This window comes from Suncus etruscus, assembly GCF_024139225.1.
Source record: "Suncus etruscus isolate mSunEtr1 chromosome X unlocalized genomic scaffold, mSunEtr1.pri.cur SUPER_X_unloc_1, whole genome shotgun sequence".
NCBI lineage: Eukaryota > Metazoa > Chordata > Mammalia > Eulipotyphla > Soricidae > Suncus > Suncus etruscus.
Window position 1 is genome coordinate 1,314,772 of NW_026060304.1, and position 26,753 is coordinate 1,341,524.

At 40.7% G+C, this 26,753-nt stretch overlaps 2 protein-coding genes and 1 pseudogene across 2 annotated transcripts in view; 1 reads left to right on the forward strand and 2 right to left on the reverse strand.

Moving 5' to 3' along the window:
• LOC126000521 (zinc finger protein 688-like) overlaps window positions 1-26,753 on the reverse strand; it is a 431,160-nt gene that overhangs the window by 288,108 nt on the left and 116,299 nt on the right. The gene's annotated exons all lie outside the window — the stretch shown is intronic.
• Window positions 4,787-5,418, forward strand: LOC126000514 (eukaryotic translation initiation factor 4E-like). Its single transcript, XM_049767768.1, is given in 2 exon segments — window positions 4,787-5,371; window positions 5,374-5,418. Coding segments are annotated over 2 exon segments (615 nt in total). The 5' UTR covers window positions 4,787-4,788; the 3' UTR covers window positions 5,406-5,418.
• LOC126000534 (uncharacterized) lies at window positions 21,255-21,354 on the reverse strand (annotated as a pseudogene).

Consider the following 26,753-nt stretch of genomic DNA (forward strand, 5'->3'; position numbering starts at 1 on the left):
TTCGATTTGCTGGCATCCCATATTGTCCCCCAACCCAGGAGCGATTTCTGAGTGCATAGCCAGGAGCAACCCCTAAGCATTACAGGGTGTGGCCCAAAACATAACAAGCAAATTAACAACTCCTAAGACCATGAACTAATTTGTTCTATGGATTCTTTATTCAGATGTGTTTCCTTATTTTTGAAATACTGAAAAATCAGAGATTATTTTTATAACAGGACCCCAGGACTTGAGAAAAAAACTTCTAGGCCTGTAAACCTGCTCCAGAATTGGAACTTAGATGCTCCCTAAGCCCTCTGTTGCCGGTACCTGCCCTGCATGGTACCCAGCACTGTCACCCTCACAACTGATGCACCTATGAAAGGCAATCTTTTAGAGCTGCATTAGTGACCTGATGTTTTTACACCACATTCATTTTCTATTTTAGGTATGCAACATGGGTACAAGAATGTTTCCATCACATAGTTAATTCACACACCCCCTAATCTTTGCCATAGACATTCTCCCACTCTTCCCTTTGCCACCCCATGTCTGCCAATTTATTCTTCCACTAACCTCCTATTATATGGAAGAACAAATTTTTCTCCAAGAACAATGATGTGTTTAATGGATGTCCCTTGTTTCCTTTTTATATTTACTCCAGTTGTCAAATGATGCATATATGACCTGTTCTTTTTGACTCATTTGCCTAACATGATACTTCCAATTTCATCAAAATTGTTGTAAACTTAAATTTAGAAAAATATTTATTTGGATTTGGGTCACACCTGGTGACACTTAGGGCTTACTCCTGGCTCTACACTCAGAAATCGATCCTGGCACATTCATGGGACCATATGGGATGCCAAATTTGAACCACCGTCCATCCTGTAAGGCAAATGCCTTACTCCTGTGCTATCTCTCCAGTCCATAAATTTTTATTTTATGTCTGTTCGTAAGGATCTGATGTACATATGCTAACACTTATTACACATATCGATTCATCTGATGAACTTTCAGATTGCTTTATACTCTAGACATTGTATGAAGCAGTGCTCATAGATGAGATAACTGAATTTTTCCACTTTTAATATAGGCGCCTTATTTGCAATGATATGAACACAGAATTCTTTTTTTTTTTTTTTTGGTTTTTGGGTCACATCGGGCAGCACTCAAGGATTATCCTGGCTCTACACTCAGAAATTGCTCCTGGCAGGCTTGGGGGACAATATGGGATGCCGGGATTCGAACCACTAAACGTCTGCATGCAACACATGCTTTCCTCTATGCTATCTCTCCGGCCCCTGAATTCTTTACAAAATGGTCTAACACCAACACCTATTTCAAGTGACTCCTTTCATCCATCAATGAATTCCTGTAATCTATATCTTGCCTCCCTGGAAAATGGAGTTTTGTTTGTGGGACATATTTTAAAGTTAACTTTTTTGTTTGTTGGGCCCCATCCAGTGGTGCTCAGTGATTATTTCTGGCTCTGCACTCAAAAACCGCTCCTGGCAGACTCAAGGTACCATATGGGATGCCAGGGATTGAATCCTGGTCCACCCCTGGTAGGCTGCGTGCAAGGCTACTACTGATATGCTTTTGTTCCAGCCCCCAAAATTCATTCAATTCAATCACAATGAAATAGAAACAGAAACATTTTTATGATGAAAACTCAGTCCTGCAAGGATCCAAACTCATCCCTTTAACAATGCACATTTAGAAAAATCAATCAGATCACCACACAGATAACCCAATATTATAATGCAAAAAAAACAATATTCTAAGATTCCAATATTCTGTTGTCTTAGTATTTCAAGATTCTAACAGTCCTATTCTGCTACTTCAGTTCTCCAATATTCTAAAATCCCAATGTTCTGCTATTCAAACCTCATTTATCCCATTAATGTAATATCCTGATATGTCATTCAAAATGTTATTTTCGGGATTGGAGCAGTGGCGCATGTGGTAAGGTGTTTCCCTTACACGTGCTAGTCTGGGATGAACTGCGGTTTGATCCCCTGGTGTGCAATATGGTCCTCCAAGCCATGAGCGATTTCCGAGTAAAAGTAAAAATATTTATGAGTAATAAGTAACCAGAGTTGTGAGGGTGATAGATCTTTTAACCTAGAGAGGGAACCTCTGGCATGGCAGGTCTGGGCTAGAATTTTCTAATTTCAATAGATATATTAAATAGATATATATGGCGGACAAAGTGCATAGTACCCAGAATTGATTTGCATATGTTGTTCTGGGTCCGGAGTGGTGGCAAAGAGCGGTAAGGTGTCTGACTTGCCTGTACTAGCCTATGATGAACCATGGTTTGATCCCCCTGCATCCCATATGATCTACCAAGCCATGAATGATTTCTGAGCGCATAGTCAGGAGGAACTCCTCAGCATCACCAGGGGTGGCCCCAAAATATGTTGTTCTATTACAGAATGTACATAAAAATAAGTCCTGACAATCACTATAATATATCTAGTATTTATGGAAAAATCCAAAGTGAGGAGCAGATAATTGACTTAGAATGAATTCATATTGTAAACACACAGATTACAACAAGAAGAGCAATACAGGAATGTATGGCATTCTAAGGATCTCTGTGAAAGCAGGTCCTGTCATCCTAGATTCTCAGTGACATGAACTTGCCTTACACTTACTCAAAGGACAGAGTAAGTGCTCTCAATCAGCTACAGTGATTTCAGAGGAAATCTGCATAATTTTATGACATACTGTTAAGTTGAGCATGTTAAACTTTCACTGACTGATATGCAGATAAATTGAAGTTTAGTTAATTAGAGAGAAGTTTACCTCATAGGACATTACAAAATTAACAAATACTTCTAATAGTCTCTGTGAGAGGATAGCCCTCATTATGGACTGGGCATGGTGACTCATCTTTCTGCTCTGTGGGCACAGGTAAGAGTCCCTGTCTCTGGATTGAGAAGGGAACTAGGTTCAGTCAGCAGAGTCCTTTAGTCCTATTTTGGTCGACAGGTGTGTACTCACAGGTGCATCTAGTGAATTCTGGCAATTAAATGAGGCAATTATTGAAGATTTGCAAGGGATCTTGATGAAACTTTCCAAGTTTATGGATGTACTGGTGTAGGAGAGCGGTGGACAAAGGTTTGAGTGTTTGGGTGCAATAAACCAAGGTACTCGTGTTTAATTTTGTAAAATAGCTACCATTTCCTTGCTGTAGTCACTGTGGTTTTCAACAAGGTTACCAGGAGGATCAGTCCAGAGTAGGCAGCTTTTCACAAATAGTGAAAAATTAATATTAGGACAGAAGGGACCACAATGATAATGATAGTTGGGGCGCTATGTCTACACACATGGAGTAGCTGCATCCTCTGGGCGCTAAGAGCATGATATTGGAAGCAGGGAGCAACATTGGAAAGAAATTTTCCCTCCAGAGTCCTCAGCACCCACGGAGACCCCTCAATCTATTGGTCCAAGCAATGAAGGCTGCTGATTGGTGATTCCTGCTCAGGGTGTGATGAAAGAAAAACAAAAGATGGAGATTGTTGTGATGTCAAACAACATCCAGAAGGAGTCTTAACTATCCAGGTCCCAGCTACTTAGCAGCCACTTCCTGGCCTGGAAGTGTAAATCCATTCCTATGCAGAAACTGAGAGGTCATTTTCAAAGAAACATAACACACTTCCATCTTTGTGTCTTGTTTAGAGCTCATGGTGCAGCTAATGATTGCATGTGTGAAGGCCAGAGTAATGCCCCCAGAGAACTGAGAGCAAATACCCACATTTATAAAAGCTTGGAGATCATGATCCATGTCCAACCCTGGATGCTATTTCCATTGTTTTTATGTCTAGTAACTGGACATCCTGGACTTGAGGAAAACCCTCCCTCTTTACCTGCTCATGGTGGTCGCCTGGGATTTTGGGTCCTGAGTGCTTCCTGCTGCTCTGCTCTGCCCAGCAGGGAGGATCCAGTCTGCATTCCTAAGCAATATCATCCTCACAATCCTGTTAGATCAGAAATGCTGCCAGTTTGGGGAGCTGTGAGCTTTGGACCTTGAGATTTGAGATTTAAGCTTACTCCTTATTTATCTAAAATTATCATTTACATCCAATCAGTAAAATAGCATTAACCACAGTTAGTATAAACTCACCCTAATGTAAATATGCCCAAGGAGTTCTACCAGATTCTCCATGCAATTCCACTAATCAGACTCCTTATTTTACTCCTTATCCTCTACTACTTCATAATATCAACCACTATTCCAACTTTGATGCATTTCATCCTATAATACCGTATATTCCCTTTTTAATATCTATCACACTTGAAGAAATCATACATGTGAGACCTTCTCTCTAATGAATGCATTTACTGAACATGACTCATCCAAATTCATTTAGGTTGCAATGAACTGCAAGATATAATCTCTCCCTGTAATATTGGGTTATACATATATGCCAAATGTTTTCATTCATGTACTTTTGTTAAACATGTGGGTACCACATACCCTTGATACTGCAAAAAGTAAAAACAAAAATGCTCATTTATAATTTTAAAATTTTAAATGATTCGCTGTAATTTACAGAATTTTAATAAAGTTTCACATATTCATATTCTAAAATTATACACCAGATAAATTCTAATAGGACCTAGTCAATCTACTCTTCCTTTATCCATGGTATGCTGAGCTCTGTCATGTCTATATATTGTTCAATTCACATTTCTGACATAGTTTCTATGAACTGAATGCAATACTCTATAGTTACTTCAGAAATGTATAGATAAATTTAATTGTTTATAAAAATAGGCAGCTTTCAGTGATCTAAGATGGCGATTGTGGACCCGGAAACCACCCCTACTCCTAATCCCCCACCTCCAGAAGAAGAGAAAACAGAATCTAATCAGGAGGTTGCTAATCCAGAACATTATATTAAACATCCTTTACAGAACAGATGGGCACTTTGGTTTTTTAAAAATGATAAAAGCAAAACTTGGCAAGCAAATCTAAGGCTGATCTCTAAGTTTGATACTGTTGAAGACTTTTGGACTTTATACAACCATATCCAGTTATCTAGTAATTTAATGCCTGACTGTGACTACTCACTTTTTAAGGATGGTATTGAGCCTATTTGGGAAGATGAGAAAAACAAACCAGGGGGACTATGGTTAATTACATTGAACAAACAGCAGAGAAGAAGTGACCATGATCGCTTCTGGCTAGAAACACTGCTGTGCCTTATTGGAGAATCTTTTGATGACTACAGTGATGATGTGTGTGGAGCCGTTTTTAATGTTATAGCTAAAGGTGACAAGATAGCAATATGGAATATTGAATGTGAAAACAGAGAGGCGGTCACACATATAGGGAGGGTATACAAGGAAAACCTAGGACTTCCTCCAAAGATAGTTATTGATATCAGTCCCATGCAGACACAGCTACTTAGAGTGGTTCTACCACTAAAATAGATTTGTTGTTTAAGAAAACATCTTCTGAGTATTCTCATAGGAGACTGCATCAAGCAATCGAGATTTGGGAGCTGAACCAAAGCCTCTTCAAAAGCAGAGTGGACTGCATTTAAATTTGATTTCCATCTAAATGTTGCTAGATATAAGAGAAGTCTCTTTCGCCTTTGTCTTGTACTTTTGTTTTTGTTTTTAGGTTTTGTTCTTTTTTTTAATTTATAATGGTTTTTTTTTCAAACAGAAAAAGCCATTTTAATCACACATATACATTCATAGGACTTTAAACAAAATGTAATATAAAATATAAAAAAAACCAAAACCCCACAACAAAAAAAATTACATTTACTTGTAAACTGCTTAACAGCTGGTAGGTTGGCTGACAGGGCTGCCCAAGAAAAGCAAAAGCAGATATAATGAGGTACATTTTCAATGAATAACCACCACAGATCATGTGAACTGCTCTAGCAGCCCAGTCACCTGTTCCCCAATCTCGCCTCCTTAGAGACAAACCAGGGCAGTTCTCCCATGAATTGAGGGCTCCAGCTATATCAATAAGCACCTCAAAGAACAAACAAAATAAACAGACCAACAAAAAAAAAACCTAAAACAAACAAACAAAAATCACGCCATGGTCTTGAATTAAGAAACATGGTATAGCACATAACGAAAGAGAAGAAAGGAAGAAAGAAAAAAAATAAATATAATTGGAGACAACACTTTCAATAATCGCACCCAAACAGAAATATCAACCAAAATAGATAAGTAAATCAAAAATAATAATAACAATAATAAATAAAGGTAATATATATATATATATTTATTTAAAAAAATAACCAAGATTTTGTGCTTTTTGTATTTGTTTTTTCCCTCCTGCCCTCGCACAGTAAATGTTGGGGTCATTCGAAAAGGAATTCACTTGGCCTAAGAGATATGGAGTTTCTCTGACCTTGGAGCATACTGTCATGGGATCAACTCTAGACTTTGCTCATGATCAGGATCCTTTACTTTCCCGATGGTGTTTTTTTTTTTTTTTTGGTGTGTGGAAGACTTCTGCTCTATGTTTAGAGATCTCAGTATCTGCACAGATCCTGAGGTGGGCTTATGATGAAGTCAGTCTTTGTGGTTCTAGAGGTTCTGTTACCTCAGTGTCATTTTAATCCATCTTCTGTGGTTGGTGATCTTGGTCTTTGCACTGAACCTAGGATGGCACCTAGGATAGCGTCTTTCTTTGTGCTTTCAAAAGCCCCATTCCGTTATAATTGTCTCTGCCGGACCTTTGGGACTGGGGATCATGATTATTGTGCAGGTCATAGTTCAAGCCCTAAACTAGGGCTTTTTTATTGGTCCCAAGATGTATACAGTCTGGTCGTGGTTCCTGCAGCCAGTCATCTGCAAATCCCGATCTTGGTTTTTGGACTAACCAAAGGGTGCCAAGACTTCTGGTTTTGTCTTGTCGTTAGTTGGTAAGGTAGGCTAATCTGCTCTAAGGTCAAGATGTTCGCATTTTCCTCGTTGTCAGGATAACATGTTAGAGCTGGGCCTTGTTGTTAGTCCCGCCGTATCAAGGCTGTCCCGGATAAAGTTTGTTTCCTGCAGCTGTTGTGAAGAGCTGTGCCGTTTCTATGTCGGGGCTCAAGGGTTCAAGGCTGAATGAATGGTATCTAATCACCTGAGGTCTAAGTTGATTCCACATGACATATTTTCAAGGCAGGAGATATCCCCATATTGTAAACAACTATGAGTTCCTATCTCTAGTAGATAGGAGCTCTTTTTTTTATATGTAAGATTTCCCCTTTACTTAGTGTGCCTTTGAAGGGGGAAGTGGTGCTACATTATAATGTCTGTATATTTGTGGGTGGATTGATGGGATAACCGAAACAGGTCACATACCCAAAAACGAGGGGGAGAAAAAAAAAGGGAATTAAAAAAGTATGTGCTCACCAATATATATGTAGGACAATCATTTAAAAAAGATAAATAAATAAATTAAAAACAAAACAAAAACAAAAAAACAAAACAAAACAAAAAATAAATAAAAATAAAATAAGTTAGCGAAGTTTTTAAGGAACCAAAGTGGTGCAGAGGACTACCTTACATTTGGGGGAGAGCAGGTAAAGAGGTGGTGTATTACAGGTTTTATGCCTATGTTGGAAGTACAGTTTTTCCCATTGTCTTTTGGGTTTTTCTTGTGGTGTGTGGGTTCCCAGGCATCTTCCTAACACATCCCCTGACCTTCTTCAGATTATTAAAAATTTGCGGCAGGGAGGTCTTGGAAGAGTTCTTGCATTGGGAATATTTTTGGACTTAGGCCCAGTTTCAAGGAACAGTCCGCGTTAGGGAGAGTTAGTAGGGAGGGCCTCGCATCATGAGTCCACAGGGGAGTTGGCTGTCTTTTCTTTCAGGAAATGAGGTGTGGGTTTATCTGGGTGTCCCCTCGCCTGGGAGCAGAGTACTGGTTCGTTGGGTAGGAGGTCGATCTTGATGCCTAATTGAATAAGGACTGAGGGTGAAAATTTTTAATATGGTGGAAGATCTGGATGGGATTGAGGGGTAAAGGGATAGTTGGATTTCCGGAGGGGAGAAAGGGGAAGGTATATGGGAAGGGTATGAAGGAAGAGAAAATAGAAAACACCTTAGAGATAAAAGGGGAAGAGAAAGGGAAAAAAGTAATAAGCAGAATATAGGAAAAAAACATAGAAAAAGAAAGAAAAGTAGTGAGAAGAGAGGAGAGAATAGCAAGGGAATGCTGGTTTGATTAAGAGTGTTCGAAGAATAGAGCCTGTGGTTTAAGTCTATACTTCTCAGGTACTGCTTCGATGATCTGAATAATCACGTGCTTCAATTCCTAAATGGAGGTATTACCTAGAGATAAAGTGTATGTTAAAGAGTTTTCTCGTGGCCATCTCGTAGTGCATGCAAGGTATGGTATCCCGTGTGGTATCCTGAATTGCCACCTTAGTTTGTCCGCCCTTTGTATCCAAGGGCGCCTGTGGACAGAAAAGCTGAGAGGTTATTTAAAATATAGTAAGATAAAGGCATTTAATGCCTTTATTTTTTTTGGCTAGTGTCCACTATCCCAATCAAAGAATTACAGTACACATCATCCCTAGAATCCATAAATGTGTTCCTGGCTCACTGTGTTATAGCTTAGTAGAATTAACATGACAGGTTCATTATAACCATCCAAAATACTAATGAGAATAATCGACCAACTTGCATTCTCATATTCTACAGGAAAAAAATTTGTTGATGTTCTATTGTATGTGGAGCTTATTTGCTGGTTTAAGAAGAGAGTGATGCATACAGTCTTTTTCTCTTTTACGGCATTGTCTCTGCTGTGCTCTTGCTGATGGCTGCTTGATTTTAATTTATTGGTTTCCCTACTGATAACATTAGTGATTCTGATTTCAGGTTTTCATTCGTTTGGCTTTTGGTTTTTCCTCATGTAACATTGGTGAAGGATCCAGGAATATGGCACAAAGTTGGAATAAACATAATTTTGTGCATTCTTTGGTAATTTTTTGTAACTACAAGGCTTTGCTACAAGTTTGTGCATTTCATTCAAATCAGTGATCTATGTTTGTGTGATTTCTTAAACATAATTGTGGATTATAAAAAATGTAACATCATAATTACATTCCTAATTAGAATTAGTATTATTTGTATCTTTATGCTGTATTTTAACAATTTGTATTTACTTAGGTTATTTTGCTTTGGTTAAAAATGGCTCAAGTAGAAAAGCGGTCCCATTCATATTAAGACAGTGTACAAAACTGTAAATAAAATGTGTATAGAGATTTGTCTTTTTAGACAACTAGATTTGTCATTTATTTCTCCCATCTCTACTTAGAAGGAATATGTACTAGTTGCAAGGCAGTTTTTCTGGTGTCTTCCTGTGAGCAGCAGTCGATTGATTACTATGTTGATTACAAGTTTTAATAAATTGAATAGCTATGTAGTATGATTATGGAATTTAAAAAAAGAAGAAAAATAGGCAGCTTTACTGTAAGAATGAGAGAATTGTTTTATCGAGTTCTTCTCTACATTTTTTTTTGGTTTGGGGGCCACATCCAGTCAGAAATTACTCCTGGCTACACGTTTAGAAATCGCTCCTGGTTTCTGGGACTGTATGGGATGCTGGGGCATCTAACCATTTCTGTCCTTGGCTATGACCTGCAAGGCAGACACGTTACCGCTTGTGCCACTGTTCATTTCCTTCTGTGTTTTTGAAACTAGAACCAATTGCCTTTCAGACTATTGAAGAGTTTTCTATAATAACCCTGAGGACTCTTTTTAAAACTATATTGATTGATTGGTTTTGGGCCACACCCAATGGCACTCAGGGACCACTCCTGGCTTCTGCACTAAAAAACCTGCCCTCTCAGTTTGGAGGACCATATGAGGTGCCAAAAATCAAACTTGGTCAGTCTGGGGTAGCTGCAAGCTGCGCAAATGTCCTACCACTCTGCAATCTACCGCTAAGCAATCTCCAACCCGCCTGTGTATTCTTCAAGGAGTCTGAACAGGGATTTATAAATCTCTGAGCCATTTAAATTTCTTCCATAACACTCACAACAGTCATAGTAACAACCCCATGGGGCCGGGTGGTGGCGCTAAAGGTAAGGTGCCTGATTTGCCTGCGCTAGCCTTGGACGGACCGCGGTTCAATCTCCCGGTGTCCCATATGGTCCCCCAAGCCAGGAGCAACTTCTGAGCACATAGCCAGGAGTAACCTCTGAGCATTACCGGGTGTGGCCCAAAAACCAAAAAAAAAAAAACAAAAACAAATAACCCTGTTCTGTTGTGAGGTCAAAGGATGGGTCCCAGCCTCATTAGTATCTCAAAGTTGAGATTTTGTGCTTCTCAAAAGATATACACAATGAGTGGTTACCTGTAAAAATGGATCAACTCAAGTGGAAGCCTAATGCCCCAAATACAGGGCATTGGTGATATGGGCCTGACAGCAAATACTGATGCATGAAATAATGGACACATGATTAAGGTGATAACACAGGATGAGGAACTCCCATATGCAAATATTCTGCTTCGAGGGGCAGACAAGATAGCATGGAGGTAAGGCATTTGCACTCCATGCAGAAGGATGATGGTTCAAATCCCGGCATTCCATATGGTCTCCCGTGCCTGCCAGAGATGATTTCTGAGCATAGAGCCAGGAGGAAACCCTGAGCACTGCCAGGTGTGACCCAAAAACAAAAACAAAATCAAAGTGGTGGAGAGAGCCAGCAGTTTTCCCAAAGCAAACTACAACCAACTACAAGAGAAAAGGTCTTATTTACCAGTTCTGTTTCTTTCCATAACTTCATCTTATATGAGATTTCTCTGCCTAAGATTAGTAATAAATTCACTAATAATTTAATCTAAGTTCTCTCAAATAGATATTTTGTCTGCGACAGATTCTTTGTTTAGAATTGTGTGATAGTGAGGCTGGAGCAGTAGCGCAGTGGTAAGATATTTGCCTTGCATGCAGCACTTAGGCACCTATATGATTTCCAAGCCAGGAGAGATATCTGAGCGCATATAGCAAGGATCATCACTGGATGTGACCCAAACACACACACACACACACACACACACAAAACAAGCAAAAGAATTGTGTGATAGTATGAGTCTGTTTTCTACTGCTTTGATGGGGGAGTTGCATGTTTGAACTTTTTAGTGCCCAATTCCTCATGTGTGTTATGCAATTTGTGTTGGCTGCAGTTGCTTTTTCAGATGCTGAAGTTTTTATTTACTGTCCTTAATCACATTTGCTTAATATAGAGGGAATCCTCACTGTGTCCCCTCTGCTGTTTGATGAGATTTGACCTCAGAATGAAGTTTTGTCGACCCTTATTGCCATCATGGGGCTTCTATTCAGTGTGTCCTCTCATGTTTGATGAGATTTGGACTCTGAGCAAATGCTCGCCCACACTCCCTGCAAACATGGGGCTTCTTTCCAGAGTGTGTCCTACTGTGTGATGAGTCTTGACCTCAAAGTGAAGATCGCCCACACTCCCTGACAACATAGGGGTTCTCCAATGTGCGTCGTATTGTGTGCAATGAGAAGTAAACTCCAACGAAAGCTTTGACCACAATCCCTACAAATATGTGGCTTCTCCCCCCATGTGTCCTCTCATGTCTAATTAGATGTGATCTCCGACTTAAGCCTCGCCCACACTCCCTGCAAGCATGGGGCTTATCTCCAGAGTGTGTCCTACTGTGTGTGATGAGACTTGAACTCAAAGTGAAGCATCGTCCACATTCTGTGCAAACATATGGCTTCTCCCCTGTGTGTGTTCTCTGGTGTGTACTGAGACTTGAACTGTGAGTGAATGCTCAACTGCTCCCTGCAAACATAGGGCTTCTCACCAGTGTATGAAGAACAGATTCTTAGCATGTTGGTTATTGCACAGATGAGACCATGTTGAATTCAAAAAGTCAAATTAAGCGTGCAGCAGGTTATACAATGTGGGATGAGAGCAATAGGTCAGTGCTTGCGTTGCACATGGATGAAATTTATTTTGTCTAGTCGCCCTCTGGTTGAGTTCCTCTGAGTCACCCTTTGAGTGATTAACTGAGGTGAAATGTGGCTGCAGGGACGAACCTCGCTCTGCAGAGTAATGGACAAAATGGCCGAGCTGTGTGTATTGGATTTGAGCAGGATGGGTGCTGAAAGGGACAACCCTGGGTCAATCCCAGGAACAGGCTAGTGTCCCTTGATATCAAGGTTGAACCCTAGGTGAAGAGTCATAGGAGTCTTTGGAAATGCAACTGGTTTACTGTGGAGAAATGTGGCTCCAGGGGGAAGCTGAATCTGAAGAGTAACAGAGTAAATCTTGAACTGTGTGTCCTGGACCTGAGCAACAAAGTCAGGAAGGATGCAGAGAGGAATAACTCTTGTTCAATTCCAGGGACACTACTCAAGGAAAAATCCCTGAGCATAGTCAGGGACTCAAATTCAACACAAAACAAAAGAAGCAGAGACAAGACAGCACGACGAAACTGAAACTAAAATCAAACAAAACCCACAAGGAAATATATGTTGTAGGAAAGAAACTATTTTGATTTTAAGATGGGGCTAAAAATTAGTCACCATGATTCCAGATTTAGGGACCCCAAGGAGATTTTACAAGACATGTAAGGACGGTTTTGTGTAAATACAAGGAGATTTGGGCACAGTTGTACTCCTGACATAGGAAGCAGCCACATGTTACAAAAGATCATTGTGACAGAACCAGAGGATGATTTACTGCCTGCTTGCCATGGAAGGGGGCAGTCCCAGGCTGAAATCCCCACAAATAGTCTCCCCATGCAGAAGATGTGATTCTAGAAGGTATAGCCATATGAACTACCTTTGGCTATACTACCATAAACTAGAAATAAATCGAAGATCCTTTCCCGAAGACAGAATTGTAATTTATGGCAGAAATTCTGGGCTCAAGGTCTCCTTCCTCACTAACATTCTGGTCCCTATTACAAGGAGTGCAAACCTGGAACCTGGCATCCAGCAGGGCCTTAGACTCATCACTGAGACTCAGAGTAATGAATCCACAGGAATGCCAGAGCACCTAATGGAAAACCCCAAACCAAACACAAGACAACATCAAGGACAAAGGCATCCTCAATCTGCAGTGAACAGAACCCCTGCCAGGAGCGTCAGGAATCAGAACCCCTCCCCAGATTCCTTCCCCAAATCATCTCTGGGCTTTAGTTTTGAGAGGGATTGCACTTCTTTGACTCTCCCCTTGTTTTTCTTGGAGCCCATACAACACCCTTAATGGGGACAGGACATCACACATTGAATCTTCATCATCTATGGCTTGGATTATTTCCGAGTTGGAGCAGCAAGGCCCCTTGCACAACTCCTACAGAAATGTCAAGCTTTGAGTAAGAAGAATGAGCACAAGACTTACCCAGCTCGTTCCTCTGGATCTTGCTTGATCCTGTCCCTGCAGGACCTGGCATCCAGCCTTCACTTCTAGTGAGAGACCATGTGGAACGTGCCCAAATAGCGAGTTGTTCAACAAATTATGCTAATATCCTTATAAAAGACCAGGATGGGACCGGTGTCTGCTCTTGAAGTTTCTAGACAAAAGTCTACATTTACAATCAATATGTCTTTAGAGGGGGAGAGACAGTAGTAAAGCAGGAAGGGTATTTGCACTGCAGTTGGCTCAGCCAATCTGGGCTCTTGGGGATGTGACCCTGATCTTGCTGAAAAAGGCCCAACACTCCGTGCAAGAATAACTATTTTGTAAAAATTCCCCTCTTAAAAATACACTTTTCCGTATTACTCCAACCAAAAGTCTGGGGTCACCAGGACACAGAGAGATGGAGAGCGGAATGTGCCCTGCAACTTATACAGAAGAAAGATACATTTGCTGGGGGGAAACAATCTCCAGATCTGGACAGCAATAAGAGTAATAATAATAGTGGAGCGTGGGGCACTCGCTTTGCACGGGCTTCCAGACCCTTCAGGGGTTACTGCTGGCTCTATGCTCAGAAATCGATCCTGACGGGCTTGGGGGACAATCCAAGATGATGAAAATCGATACACCATCCTTCTGCATGCAAGGCAAGCTCCCTACCTCCATGCTACCTCTTTGGCTCCTACTCTAGTTTATTATGATTTATATCAAATTGGTAAAATAGCATTAATAACATAATGTAGATATTCTAACAGTTTTTTGACGCAACCTCTAGTGCAACTCCTAATTCTACTCCTTACCTGTTTCTACTTCGTCATATCAATTATTATTCCACCTTCAATGCATGTCATTGTGTAATACTATATATTCCATTTTTTATTTCCATATATTACACTTGATAAAATAATGTGTGACCTCTGTTACATTTACTGAACATGACACTTGTAAATTCAGTTCGTTTGCAAGGAAGTACAAGGTATCTTTTCTTCTCTCCATGTAATTAATATTGGGTCGTACATATATGCTAAACTTTTTCACTCATGAACACTTGGGTAGCTCACACCCTGAACATTGCAAAAAGCATTAATATAGGTTCTCATAATATTTAATTTTTTAAATAAGTTTTAAGTTTTGTTTGACACAAATGAAATTTCATTCTCCACATTCTAAAACCACAGAGCACACTGTTTTCGTTTGCACCTCCATTACACAAGGACCTTAAAGTCCACTCCCCATAACTCTCGTTACTCAAGTTATAGGATCAAGTCGATCAACTCTACTTATATCCTTGGTATGCTGATTTCTATAATCTCTGTGTATTGTTCAATTATCAGTACGTAGGCAGTCTCCAAGAATTGAATGCCATGCTCTATCATTCCTTACTTGATAAATGTCCAGATTGTTTTAATTGATTCTGAAATAGGCAGCATTGCATTACTGTTACGAGGGAGTGTTATGTATCAAGATATGTATCTTTGCTTCTGCCTTTTTGAAACTAGAAACAATTGGATTTCAGACCATTGAAGCATTTTCTTTATTAATTCTGTATACTCTTCAAGAAGTCTGAATAGAGATTCATTAATATGTGTGCTTTTTATACATCTTGGTGGTAGGGCCACACCTGGTGACAGTCAAGGGTTATTTCTGACTATGCACTAAGAAATATTTCCTGCTTTGGGTTCTATATGGAATGCTGGGGATCTAACCAAGGTCAATCCTAGATCAGCGATGTGAAAGAAAAATGTCCTATGGCTCTGGTTTTAACATGCATGGTTTTTAAATCTCTCTTCCCTGTCACACACCCCACTCGTTAACAGCCTTGTTCCCTTGTTAGCTTAAATGATTTCCAAGAATCCTATGTACAACTAAAGTTTGAGATTTGTGCTGCACAAAAGATGTATATGATGAGAGATTAACTATATTAAATATGGTATCAAGTGGAAGCTTCATACCCCAAATGTAGGGCATTGGACCACAGGTCCAAACAAATGTTGATGCAGGCAATAATGCACACATACTTAAGGGTGTAACATAAGATGAGGAACTCCCACATATAATACAGCTTCTAAGTTAAAGGTAAGTCATGGAGAATGCCTGAGTTATTGCAAAGAAAAACACAAATATACAAAAGGTTTTATTTCACAGGAGATATATTTCACTCAAATAAATTCTCTTAAACATGAGAATTCTGCTAAGCCTCAGAATCAATTTATTAAGACTGTAACATTCTGATCAGAAATAATCAAGGACAAATTCTTTGTTTACTTTGTTGATAGTATGAGCCTATCCCCTTTCAGGGGCACGGAAATATTATGGATGGGAAATATAGAGATAAAGTTTATTAGTGAATAAGAAAAAATATAAAGGAAGATATTGGAACTTTTCCTAAGTCGATTTCTTGTACATGTCAGCTGTTGTGTTGGCTGATTAGTTCTTTGTAGATGCAGAAATGTGACTGTTCATTACACATTTTCGCTTCAAACATAGGGATTCTCCATGCGACCTCTGGAGTTTAATGAGACTTGACCTCAGTCTGAAGCCTCTCCAAAACTCTCTGCAATTATGAGGTACCTCTCCAATATGTCTTCTCAAGTGTGATGAGACCGAACGTCTCCCTCCTCGCAAGCATCTGGTTTCTCCTCTGTGTGAATCTCTTGTGTGTGATGATACCTGACCTATCTGTGAAGCCTCAACCACACTCCCCACAAACATGGGGTTTCTGTCGTCTGGTGTTAGACGAGACCTGATATATCTCTGAAACCTCGCCCACACTCCTCAAAAGCATGGGGCTTCTCTCCTGTATGTGTCCTTCTGGTGTTTGATGAGACCTGACGTATCTCTTAAGCCTTGCCCACACTCCTCACAAACATGGGGCTTCTCTCCTGTGTGTATCATTTGGTATGCATTGAGATATGACCTCTGACTGAGGCCTTGCCCATATTCCCTACAAACAAATCGGCTTCTCCCCTGTGTGTGTCATTTGGTGTCTGATGAGACTTGACCTATGAATGAAGCCTCGCCCACATTCCCTACAAACATGGGGCTTCTCTCCAGTGTGTGTTCTCCGGTGTGTCATGAGACTTTCCCTCTCCCTGAATTCTCGCCCACACTCCCCACAAACATGGGGCTTGTCTCCTGTGTGTATCCTTTGGTGTATGATGAGATGTGACCTCTCACTGAAACCTCGCCCACACTCCCCACAAACATGGGACTTTTCTCCTGTGTGTATCCTTTGGTGTCTGATGAGATGTGACCTCTGACTGAAGCCTCGCCCACATTCCATACAAACATAGGGCTTCCCCTCTAAATGTGTCCTCTGGTGTGTGATGAGACTTGACCTATGACTGAAGCCTCGCCCACACTCCCCACAAATATGGGGCTTCTCTCCTGTGTGTATCCTTTGGTGTGTGATGAGATTTGACCTACAACTGAAGCCTCGCCCACACTCCCCACAAGCATGGGGCTTCTCTCCTGTATGTATCCTTTGGTGTATGATGAGATGTGACCTCTGACTGAAGCCTCGCCCACACTCCCCACAAACATGGGGCTTCTCTCCTGTATGTGTCCTCTGGTGTGTGATGAGATTTGACCTCTGACTAAAGCCTCGCCCACACTCCCCACAAATATGGGGCTTCTCTCCTGTGTGTATTCTTTGGTGTATGATGAGACTTGACCTACGACTGAAGCCTTGCTCACATTCCCTACAAACATGGGGCTTCTCTCCTGTGTGTGTCCTCCGGTGTCTGACGAGTTTTGACATTTCACTTAAGCCTTGACCAGACTCTCCAGAGACATGGGGCTTCTCTCTTGTGTGTATCCTTTGGTGTGTGATGAGATTTGACCTACAACTGAAGCCTCGCCCACATTCCCTACAAACATGGGGCTTCTCTACTGTATGTGTACTCTGGTGTTTCATGAGACTTGACCTCTGACTAAAGCCTCGTCCACACTCTGGACAAACATGGGACTTCTCTCCTGTGTGTATTCTTTGGTGTGTGATGAGACTGGACCTATGACTGAAGCCTCGCCCACATTCACTACAAATATGGGACTTCTCTCCACTGTGTGTATTTTGTTGTGTGATAAATTTTGACTTTTGACTAAAACCTTGCCTACACTCCCTGAAATCATGAGGCTTCTCTTCTGTGTGTGTTTTCTGGTGTATCACATTTGATACAAGAGTGAAATCTTTTCTAGGCCTCACATTCTTATCTCTTAAAAATCTTATTATTCCTAATCCTTCACCTACTTTACCTGTATCCTCTGGATTTAATATTTGCCAGGTGTTAGTTTTTTCCACATTTGAAATCTCATGTTTATTAGAGCTCCCTATTTGACTGTAGCATAATCCAGATAAGACTGTTGAAATCTTTTTATCTAAAGGTATGGAGCTTTCTTTGTGCTTTTGACTGTCAAGTATGTTATTCCTAGTTTTGTCATTGTAAGTATTAGAATGTTTTTGCCATTGTTTCTGATTACAAGGATAGGAGTTCTCTGATGAAGCTTGCTCTCTTGGCAATGCTCCTGGGACTGTCCAAGAGGGATGATTTGGGTTTATGTGATGATTAAGGAAGTTCTGATTGGAGAAAGTCCGTGACCAGAAGGGACATGGGAAGATTTCTGGCTGTGGTCCTGCTGAAAGAAGAATTTGGTCAGAGTAGAATTGACAAGGCTTTCTGGACCATAGCTCTATCTCCTGCTAAATTCTGTTCTCACGGCTTTCCTTATTTTGTGGATAAAGCAAGATAAGACTTCATATTCTTCAATATTCTAATTTCTTTTTTTGGAATTAGAAGGTATATGCAGAGTTGCCCACAACTTATTCCTTGCTCTGGGATATGGGATCACTCCCTGTATGCTGGTATCTAACATTATGGGTTTTTTTTGCATCCCCACCACCATCTTCCCTAACAGTATGTTTTATCTTACCATTTATATTTATTCTAACTTATAAAGTTAACAAACTCCATATTCAAAATCTTTTATTAGTTTTTGGGCTCAGCATTAAGGGCAGTGAATGGGAGCAGGACAGCTCCTGCATCAATGACCTGGGAGCACGCCGCCCCAGTCCAGGGCCCCCATTTCACACAAGCACACAATTCTCCACTCCCAATCCATGACTTGCTCCCAAGAACATCATCCCACACTCACCTGTAAACATGCCTCTTGGCAGCCTCTCCAGGATTCCATCCTCCAGCCAGGAGATCAGTAAAGGTTTCCCTTTGCAATGCCCTGCCCAGAGGATATTATTGGGCATTAGATAATGGGAAATGGACTGAAGCCTGTGTATGACTCTGATAGTCTATTGAAAGCTGACAAACCAGGGAACAGAGGAAGAATCTGTGCTCTCAATATGCATATTGATACTGCACAGATGAGATCAGGTTAAAATGAAATCAAGAGTCTAATGGAGGGGGCCGGATAAATAGCATGGAGGTAAGGAGGGATAGGTAGCATGGAGGTAAGGTGTTTGCCTTTCATACAGAAGGTCAGTGATTCAAATCCTGGCATCCCATATGGTGCCTTGAGCTTGCCATGAGCGATTTCTGAGTGTAGAGCCAGGAGTAATCCCTGAATTCTGCTGGGTGTGACCCAAAAACAAAAAAATCAAAAAAGAAGCTTAATTGAGGGGGCTGTATTATACCACAGGAGGATGAGTGTGCACTTGAATCAAATGCATTTTACTTGTGTGCCTCAGGTAGTGAGCAATGAATGAAACCCAGGAGTCAAAGCAAGTGCGGCCAAAATACATGTTTCTTAAACAGAAGAAGCTGGAGGTTTCTGGTACTGAGCACCTCTGTCCCGCAACCAATTTCATCAGGTCCCTGTCTGAGTAGAGAGAGTGACCCTTCGATCCCTCCCACACACTCTTCATTCCCCAAACATTCGGATGCCAGTGCTTTTGTCTGGGGATAATTCAATTTAGATCATGTATTTCCAGGCATATTGGACCTACCATTTCTTTCTCCCGAAATATGTAATAGCTTAATACCTGGCTGAGCTAATGTAGATATTACTTTGAAATATTATTTATCATAATCAGAAAATCTCATCTGTTTAGGGAAAAAAGCAGGACATTTTAGACATTTTAGACTCTAGACATTTTATACAATCAGTTCAATAGATCAATTTCTTAAACATCCTGAAACTCCAGCATTCTAATCCATTAAAAGAAAAATGAGAAAACTAAGGAAGACTCCTGAAATTAGGAATATGGAGAGAAATCCTGGCAAATTTCGAAGTCCACCAATATGCCTGGACCTTACAGATGAGGATCGAAAATAAACACTTAATGTTTTAGCAATAAAATAAAGAAGTTACTAGCCAGAAAACTAAGAAATCTAAAGCTGGGAAGAAAATATAAAAAATAACATAACACGGGGCCGGGCGGTGGCGCTGGAGGTAAGGTGCCTGCCTTGCCTGCGCTAGCCTAGGACGGACCATGGTTCGATCCCCCGGCGTCCCATATGGTCCCCCAAGCCAGGAGCGACTTCTGAGCGCATAGCCAGGAGTAACCTCTGAGCATCACCGGGTGTGGACCAAAAACCAAAAAAAAAATAAATAAATAACATAACGCTGGACAATTCAACCAACACAAAGAACTCTTTTGGAAAATGAGACTCCATACAACTGAAACTGAAGGACTGAAAAACATGTCAGCAAACCAACATGGCTAGAATTACAAGGTAGAAAATTGCATTGAATATCTTGAAGACAAATTACAAACAAGAGCTTATTAAAGTAGTCAAAAAAGAAAGGAGAGCTGAGTGGGAGCGGTGGCTCAAGTAGTACGGTGGATTCCTTGCAAGTGCCTAACCTAGGCAGGGAAGTGGTTCGATCCCAGGTGTACCACATGGTCAATCAAAGCTGGAGCAATTTTTGAGCATCATCAGGTGTGGCATTTTAAAAAGGAAAAAAAGGGAAAAAAGGAAGGAAGGAAGGAAGAAAGGAAGGAAGGAAGGAAAGGAGGAAGAGATGGAGAAAGGGAGGGAGGGAGGGAGGATGTGAGGGAGGGAGAAAGGGAGGGAGGAAGGGAGATACTGTGAGTAATGGTGGGGTACTCACCTAGCAGATGACTAATTCAGGAGATTGTGGATCAATATCTAGCATCCCATCTGGTTTCCTAAGACTACTAGGATGGATTTCTGAGTACAGAACCTGGAGTAACCCCAGAACGCTGCCAGATGTGACCCCAAAATCAAACGAAAAAAGAGGGCTAGAGAGATAGCATAGTGGTAAGACATTTTCCTTGCAAGTTACTGACCCAGGCCCATTGGTGGTTCAAATCCTGGGATCCCATATGGTGCCCCACGGCTGCCAGGAGTGATTTCTTAGCAGAGAGCAAGAGTAACCCCCTGAGGGCTGCCGGGTGTGGCCCAAACACCCCTCCAAAAAGAGAGAAAACAGTTCAACAAAATGTAGGGTGCTTAATGAACAAAGAGAAAGAATCTCTGATTTATAGAGAGGAAATGGGAAAAGAGAAGAATTAGGTATAAGGTAGATAATAGCAGCTAACTTTCCTACTCTCTAAAAAGAGGCTACTGTACAAATCTAAGTGGCAAAAAGATAGCTAAACAAAACTGCCTGATAGAACATGAACAGACATATTAATTCAAACAAACAAAAACAGAGAGATCAAATCTTTAAAGCAGTAACGAAGTAATGAAACAGCACCTTAAGTACAAAGAAAGGACATAAGAATCAAAACAGATCTCTCATTTGAAACAATTCACGGAAGAAAGGAGGAATAACATCAATTCTACTGAATAAGAAAAATTTCAACCTAGTAATCACTATCATTGTGAACCTATTATTTACTTGGGAGGGTGGGTCAAAAACATTCTCAAACAAGAAATACCCCTCAGAATATAGTGCTAAACAAACCAATTCTCTTTTTCTTTTAATTTTATGCAACACTTCACAAATTTGCATGTCATCCTTGTGCAGGGGCCATGTTAATCTTCTCTTCCAATTTTAGTATATGTGCTGCTAAAGGGAGCACATAAACAAACTCATTGTAAATGAACTACTCAAGGAGCAATGACATAAACCAAGTCCCCAATTGTAGCAAGAGTCCTACAAATAGAATGGCAAACTAGCCTTTTCTATCAAAAGTTTCCTTAAATGTCAATGAACAAAAGTCTCCCATCAAAAGGCAGAGTAGCGGATTGAATCAGGAAATAAAATCCTGTCACCTGATGCCTGCAGAAAATACAATTCAAAGTTCAGGATAGAAACAGCCTCAAAGGAAAAGGATGGACTACAATGATACAAGCTATTGGAAAAAAAAAAGGCTGAGACAGTCATATTTATAGCAGACCAAATTGCATGCAATCTCAAGAAAGTATTTAAAGACAAAGATGAGCACTAATTATTGATCCTAGAAGCAAAAGATAAAGAAGTACTAACCCTGATCAACTTTCATGCATCAAACATAGAGCCGGAAATACATAAGGCTTTTGCTCACAAACCTAGAGAAACATGAATGGAAATGTGATATAATGGCAGATTTCTGCATTCCATCATTGCCAATACAGGTCAATTAGGTGAGATACTAACAAAGGTATAAGAGCCCTACATGAGACACTAGAAAAACTAGGACTAATGAATCTATTCAGGGCCTTTCATCCTCAAAAAGTGGAATACACATTCTTCTTAAGTGCACATGAAACCTTCCCTAGAATAGATCACATTTTAGGACACAAGTCTGACTTACATAAACTCACAAATATAAAAAATATACCAAACACCCTATCAGACTATAAATGGAAAATCAAATACCTGGATACTAAACAACATGCTGCTCAACAACAGATGGATCTAACAGGAAATAGAGATTCCTTGAAACAAATAATAAAGAAAAAAATTGCCAAAATCTATGAGACAGAGCAGAAGCAGTAATTAGGGTATAATTCATAGTAATGGAGGCCTACAGTAAGAAAGAAAAAGCCAAAATCCAGAATATAATGTACCATGATTTGTGAAAATAAAACATCCTCTGAAAATAAGACCTAGCTAATAGGTTTCCTGCGGGGTGAAATATAAGAAATCCCACCTAAATAAGACCCTTAGGTTCTGTCTTGGAATGATAATTTAGCAGGGTGTCACTCCCAAAAAAATAAACAAAAAAGAAAATAAGGTATGTGATGAAAATAAACCTAGCACATCTTTGGGAGCAAAAATTAATGTAATACACTATCTTATTTTTGGAGAAAGTGGTTATCTGAAGACCAAGAGCAAAGAAACCAAACATGAGCTGAGGAAAAAATTAAAAAAAAATAAAACAGAGCAGGGGCCAGTGCCATAGCACAGTGGTAGGAAATTTGCCTCACATGCCACAAATCTGAAAGCACTTTGTTCAATCCCCAGCACTCCATATGGTCCCCTGAGCCTGCAGGAGCAATTTCTGAGAGTAATTCAGGGAGGAACCCTTGAACGCCACCAAGTGTGATCAAAAAAGCAAAGCAAACCAAAAATAAAAAATAAAAAAACAGAAACAGAGCAGAAATCAACAATATAGAAAAAAATGAAATATTAGGGAGACCAGTTGATGAGTTTTTTTAAGAAACAATAAATAAGATAGACAAACTGCTGGCAGACTCACGAGAAAGTAAGGGAAAATATTCAAATAAATTAAATCAGAAATGAAATAGGAGAGATTACTACAGAAACCCAAGAAATCCAAGACATCACAAGAGCTTATTTTTTCCTCCCCCTTCCCTTCGGAGCTTATTTTGAACAATGGTGTTCAGTTAAGCTAGATAACCAGGGGCTGGTGAGATAGCATGGAGGTAAGGCGTTTGCCTTTCATGCAGGAAGTCATCAGTTCAAATCCCGGCGTCCCATATGGTCCCCGTGCCTGCCAGGAGCAATTTCTGAGCATGGAGCCAGGAATAACCCCTGAGCACTGCCGAGTGTGACCCAAAAACCACAAAAAAAAAAAAAAAGCTAGATAACCAAAAGGAAATGGACAGATTTCTAGAAAAATATCACATCCCCATACTGAATTACGAGGAAGCAGAGGCCTAATTAGGTCTATCACAAGAAAATCGAAACAGTAATTACAAAACTTTACAGATGAAATTTATCAAACAGAGAAGAGTTACCGATTACCATTGATCCTAAAAAGATGGGAATCCTCCAAATACTTTCTAAGAGTATCACGCTAATTCCCAAAGTGTACAGAGATAATACCAAGAAAAACTTTAGTCCAATCTCAGCAAATCGAATCCAACAATACAATAAAAAGACTAAACATGGTGGGGCCAAAGCAGTGGCACAAGCAATAGGGCATTTGCCTTACATATGCCTAACCTAAGAGGAATGGCGGCTTGATCCCCTAGCATCCCACATAGTCCACCAAGCCAGGAGTGATATCGTCTTTGTTTGTTTGTTTGCTTTTGTTTTTGGGCCACACTCATTGACACTCAGGGTTTACTCATGGCTATGTGCTCAGAAATCGCTCCTGGCTTGGGGGGACCATGTGGGATGCCGGGGGATTGAACCATGGTCCGTCCTTGGCTACCGTGAGCAAGGCCTTACGTCTAACACCACCATTCCCACCCAGTGATTTCTGAGGGCAGAGCCAGGAGTAACCAGAATGTCACCAGGTGTGGTCAAAAAACAAACATAAAAAAATTTTTACTTGGTGTCCAAGAGTGTTTTATCAAAAGCATACATGGATGGTTCAGTATATAATCAATCTACTCATATTCCACATAATTAAAAGGATAAAAGCATCAAAGCAGAAAAGGCATTTGATAAAATATTCACACTCACTGAAGAAAAAAACCCTCATCAAAACAGTTGTGGAAAGAATCTTCCTCAAGAGAATAACTTTTCTATAAAAATCTCTCAACCAGGGCCCGGAGAGATAGCACAGTGGCGTTTGCCTTGCAAGCCGCCTATTTAGGACCAAAGGTGGTTGGTTCGAATCCCGGTGTCCCATATGGGCCCCCGTGCCTGCCAGGAGATATTTCTGAGCAGACAGCCAGGAGTAACCCGAGCCCCAAAACCAAAAACTTAAAAAAAAAAAAAAAAAAAAAAAAAACCTCTCAGCCAGCATTATTCTTTTTTTTTTTTTTTTTTTTGGTTTTTGGGCCACACCCGGCGGTGCTCAGGGGTTACTCCTGGCTGTCTGCTCAGGAATAGTTCCTGGCAGGCACGGGGGACCATATGGGACACCGGGATTCGAACCAACTACCTTTGGTCCTGGATCAGCTGCTTGCAAGGCAAACGCCACTGTGCTATCTCTCCGGGCCCAGCCAGCATTATTCTTAATGGAAAAACACTAACATCTTTTCCAGGAAGGTCAAGCAGTAGGAAAAGTATGTCCAGTCTGCACTGTCATTAAACATAATGCCATAATAGACTCACGCTCCAGTGTTAATTCACTCAGTAGGTTTTGCAATTTATTTTCAATTAAACCTAGATTACTATTGCCATATATCTTAATGCCCATTTTCTCAGTTTGCTTTCAGGATAGGAACCTAGATGCTCAAGACTCATTATGATTGTTTTAAAAATGCACAATCTAACCCAAAAACACTTTCATCAGCAAAGTTTATCCTCACCAATCATAATTTTACTTGAAATAGAAAAATTTTCCATCCGACCAGTCAGCTTGATATTTTTTAAGCATTCTGACCTGTTGCACCGGGATCAGTTTTTTCAAGTGCAACTGATGGATCAATCTTCACCGTCTATATATGTGTGACTGTGTGTGTGAGGGCTACCTCTATGTCTAGGGCCCATCTGTATTTTACATGCCTATATTGTAAAAAGTCCTTCCACTGTTACAAATAGAACCCTTCCCCGACCCCGCAAAACACTTTACAAATCCTTTTGGGTCCTTTCCTTCTCCCACTCTGATCTCTTATTTCTCCCTATTTGTTTTTACCCTCAGCTCCTAATGCTGAGGAAATGGAACATATCCCCTCTCCAACTTGCATCAAGCCAGCTCCCAAAAGCAAAAGAACAGTAGAAGATGCAGCTGTCACAGCTGATTTGCTCTTGACAGCCCCCTTTCTGACACCTCCCTTTTCTTCGGACTGCAACTCACTACTTGATTCTGCTTTTGAGACACCTTTAGATAGAGGACATTACACTGTTCTTTACAATTGGGAGCCGTTATTCAAACTCCACAAGGCCCAGTCACACTCTGAAGCTGTGGTCTGAATTTTATTCCCTGCCTAGAGTATTTTAATAGACTTAAAAAGAATATGTATATTTCCTTGTGTATTCTTTAGATGTTATGTCATTAATAGGTATAACTTGCATTCTGGTATTTCCTTATATATATACGTAGTTGTGCCCATCCTTTTTTGGATTTGTTTAATAGGAAATTTTAACAGGTAAGTGTCAAGTCAAACTTTCCCTGGCTAGGAAGAGGATGCAAAGGTTGGACTCATCTGAAAATAAAGTCAGGAGTTGGAAGACTGAACAACAGGGAGGGATCTTGACATTCGGCTATGCAGAATCACTTCCCCTGTGGAAACCAGATCCCAGCCTGATACTGGCAGCTACCTGTAATCCCAGGATGTAGCCCACAGCAGAGACCCCCCACAGCTCTCACCTACTGCCCGCAGGTGCTCATACGTCTCCAGCATCACGTCTCTGTAGAGCTTCCGCTGAGAGGCATCCAGGCACAGCCATTCCTCCGGGGAGAACTTCACAGCCACCGCAGGGAAGGAGACCATGTCCTAAGCACATACACAGGGGTTTAGGGCCAAGGCTCATTCAGGGGACTGAGGAGAGAACAGGAATTCGCAGTGCCCGAGAGTGACTCAGGGATTTTACCTTATGTCCTCACGAGAACCAACCCTCCTAGGTCCTCTTTCAATGGGCACCCAGAATGGAAGGTCACCAGACATTATGGTAGAAAGCCTCATCTGCCAACATGATATGCAGATTGTATTCTAGAATGTACATGCAAGTGTGGCTTTGCAAACATCACACATGGCCCATCTCTGTACTAGGTTCACTGAACACTCTTGGGTTCAATACCTGGCTACAAAGGAAGAGAAGCTGAAACAGCAACTCGAATTGTGGCTCAAAATGCAAAATACACACTAATCCCTATTGCTTTCAGAGACCATCTGCCCAGGATACAAGCAGCGAGAAGGTAAATTGTGGCTCTAGTGTGTGAATCAAACATATGCTTTGGCTTCTCAACACTCACAGTTCACTCCAAACAAATCTGTTCCAGTGGATGTAACAACACCTGAATCCCAGCAACTATGGCTTCCAGAAAGATTCTATGCTCAGGTTCTCCAATTAGAAGCACAAACCACAAGACTGCAGAAAAGCAGCATTTACCAATGCAACTGGTTTACTGAGGGGAAATGTGGCTGCAGGAAGGAGCCTGACTGCAGAGTGAAGGACAAAAGAGCTGAGCATGTC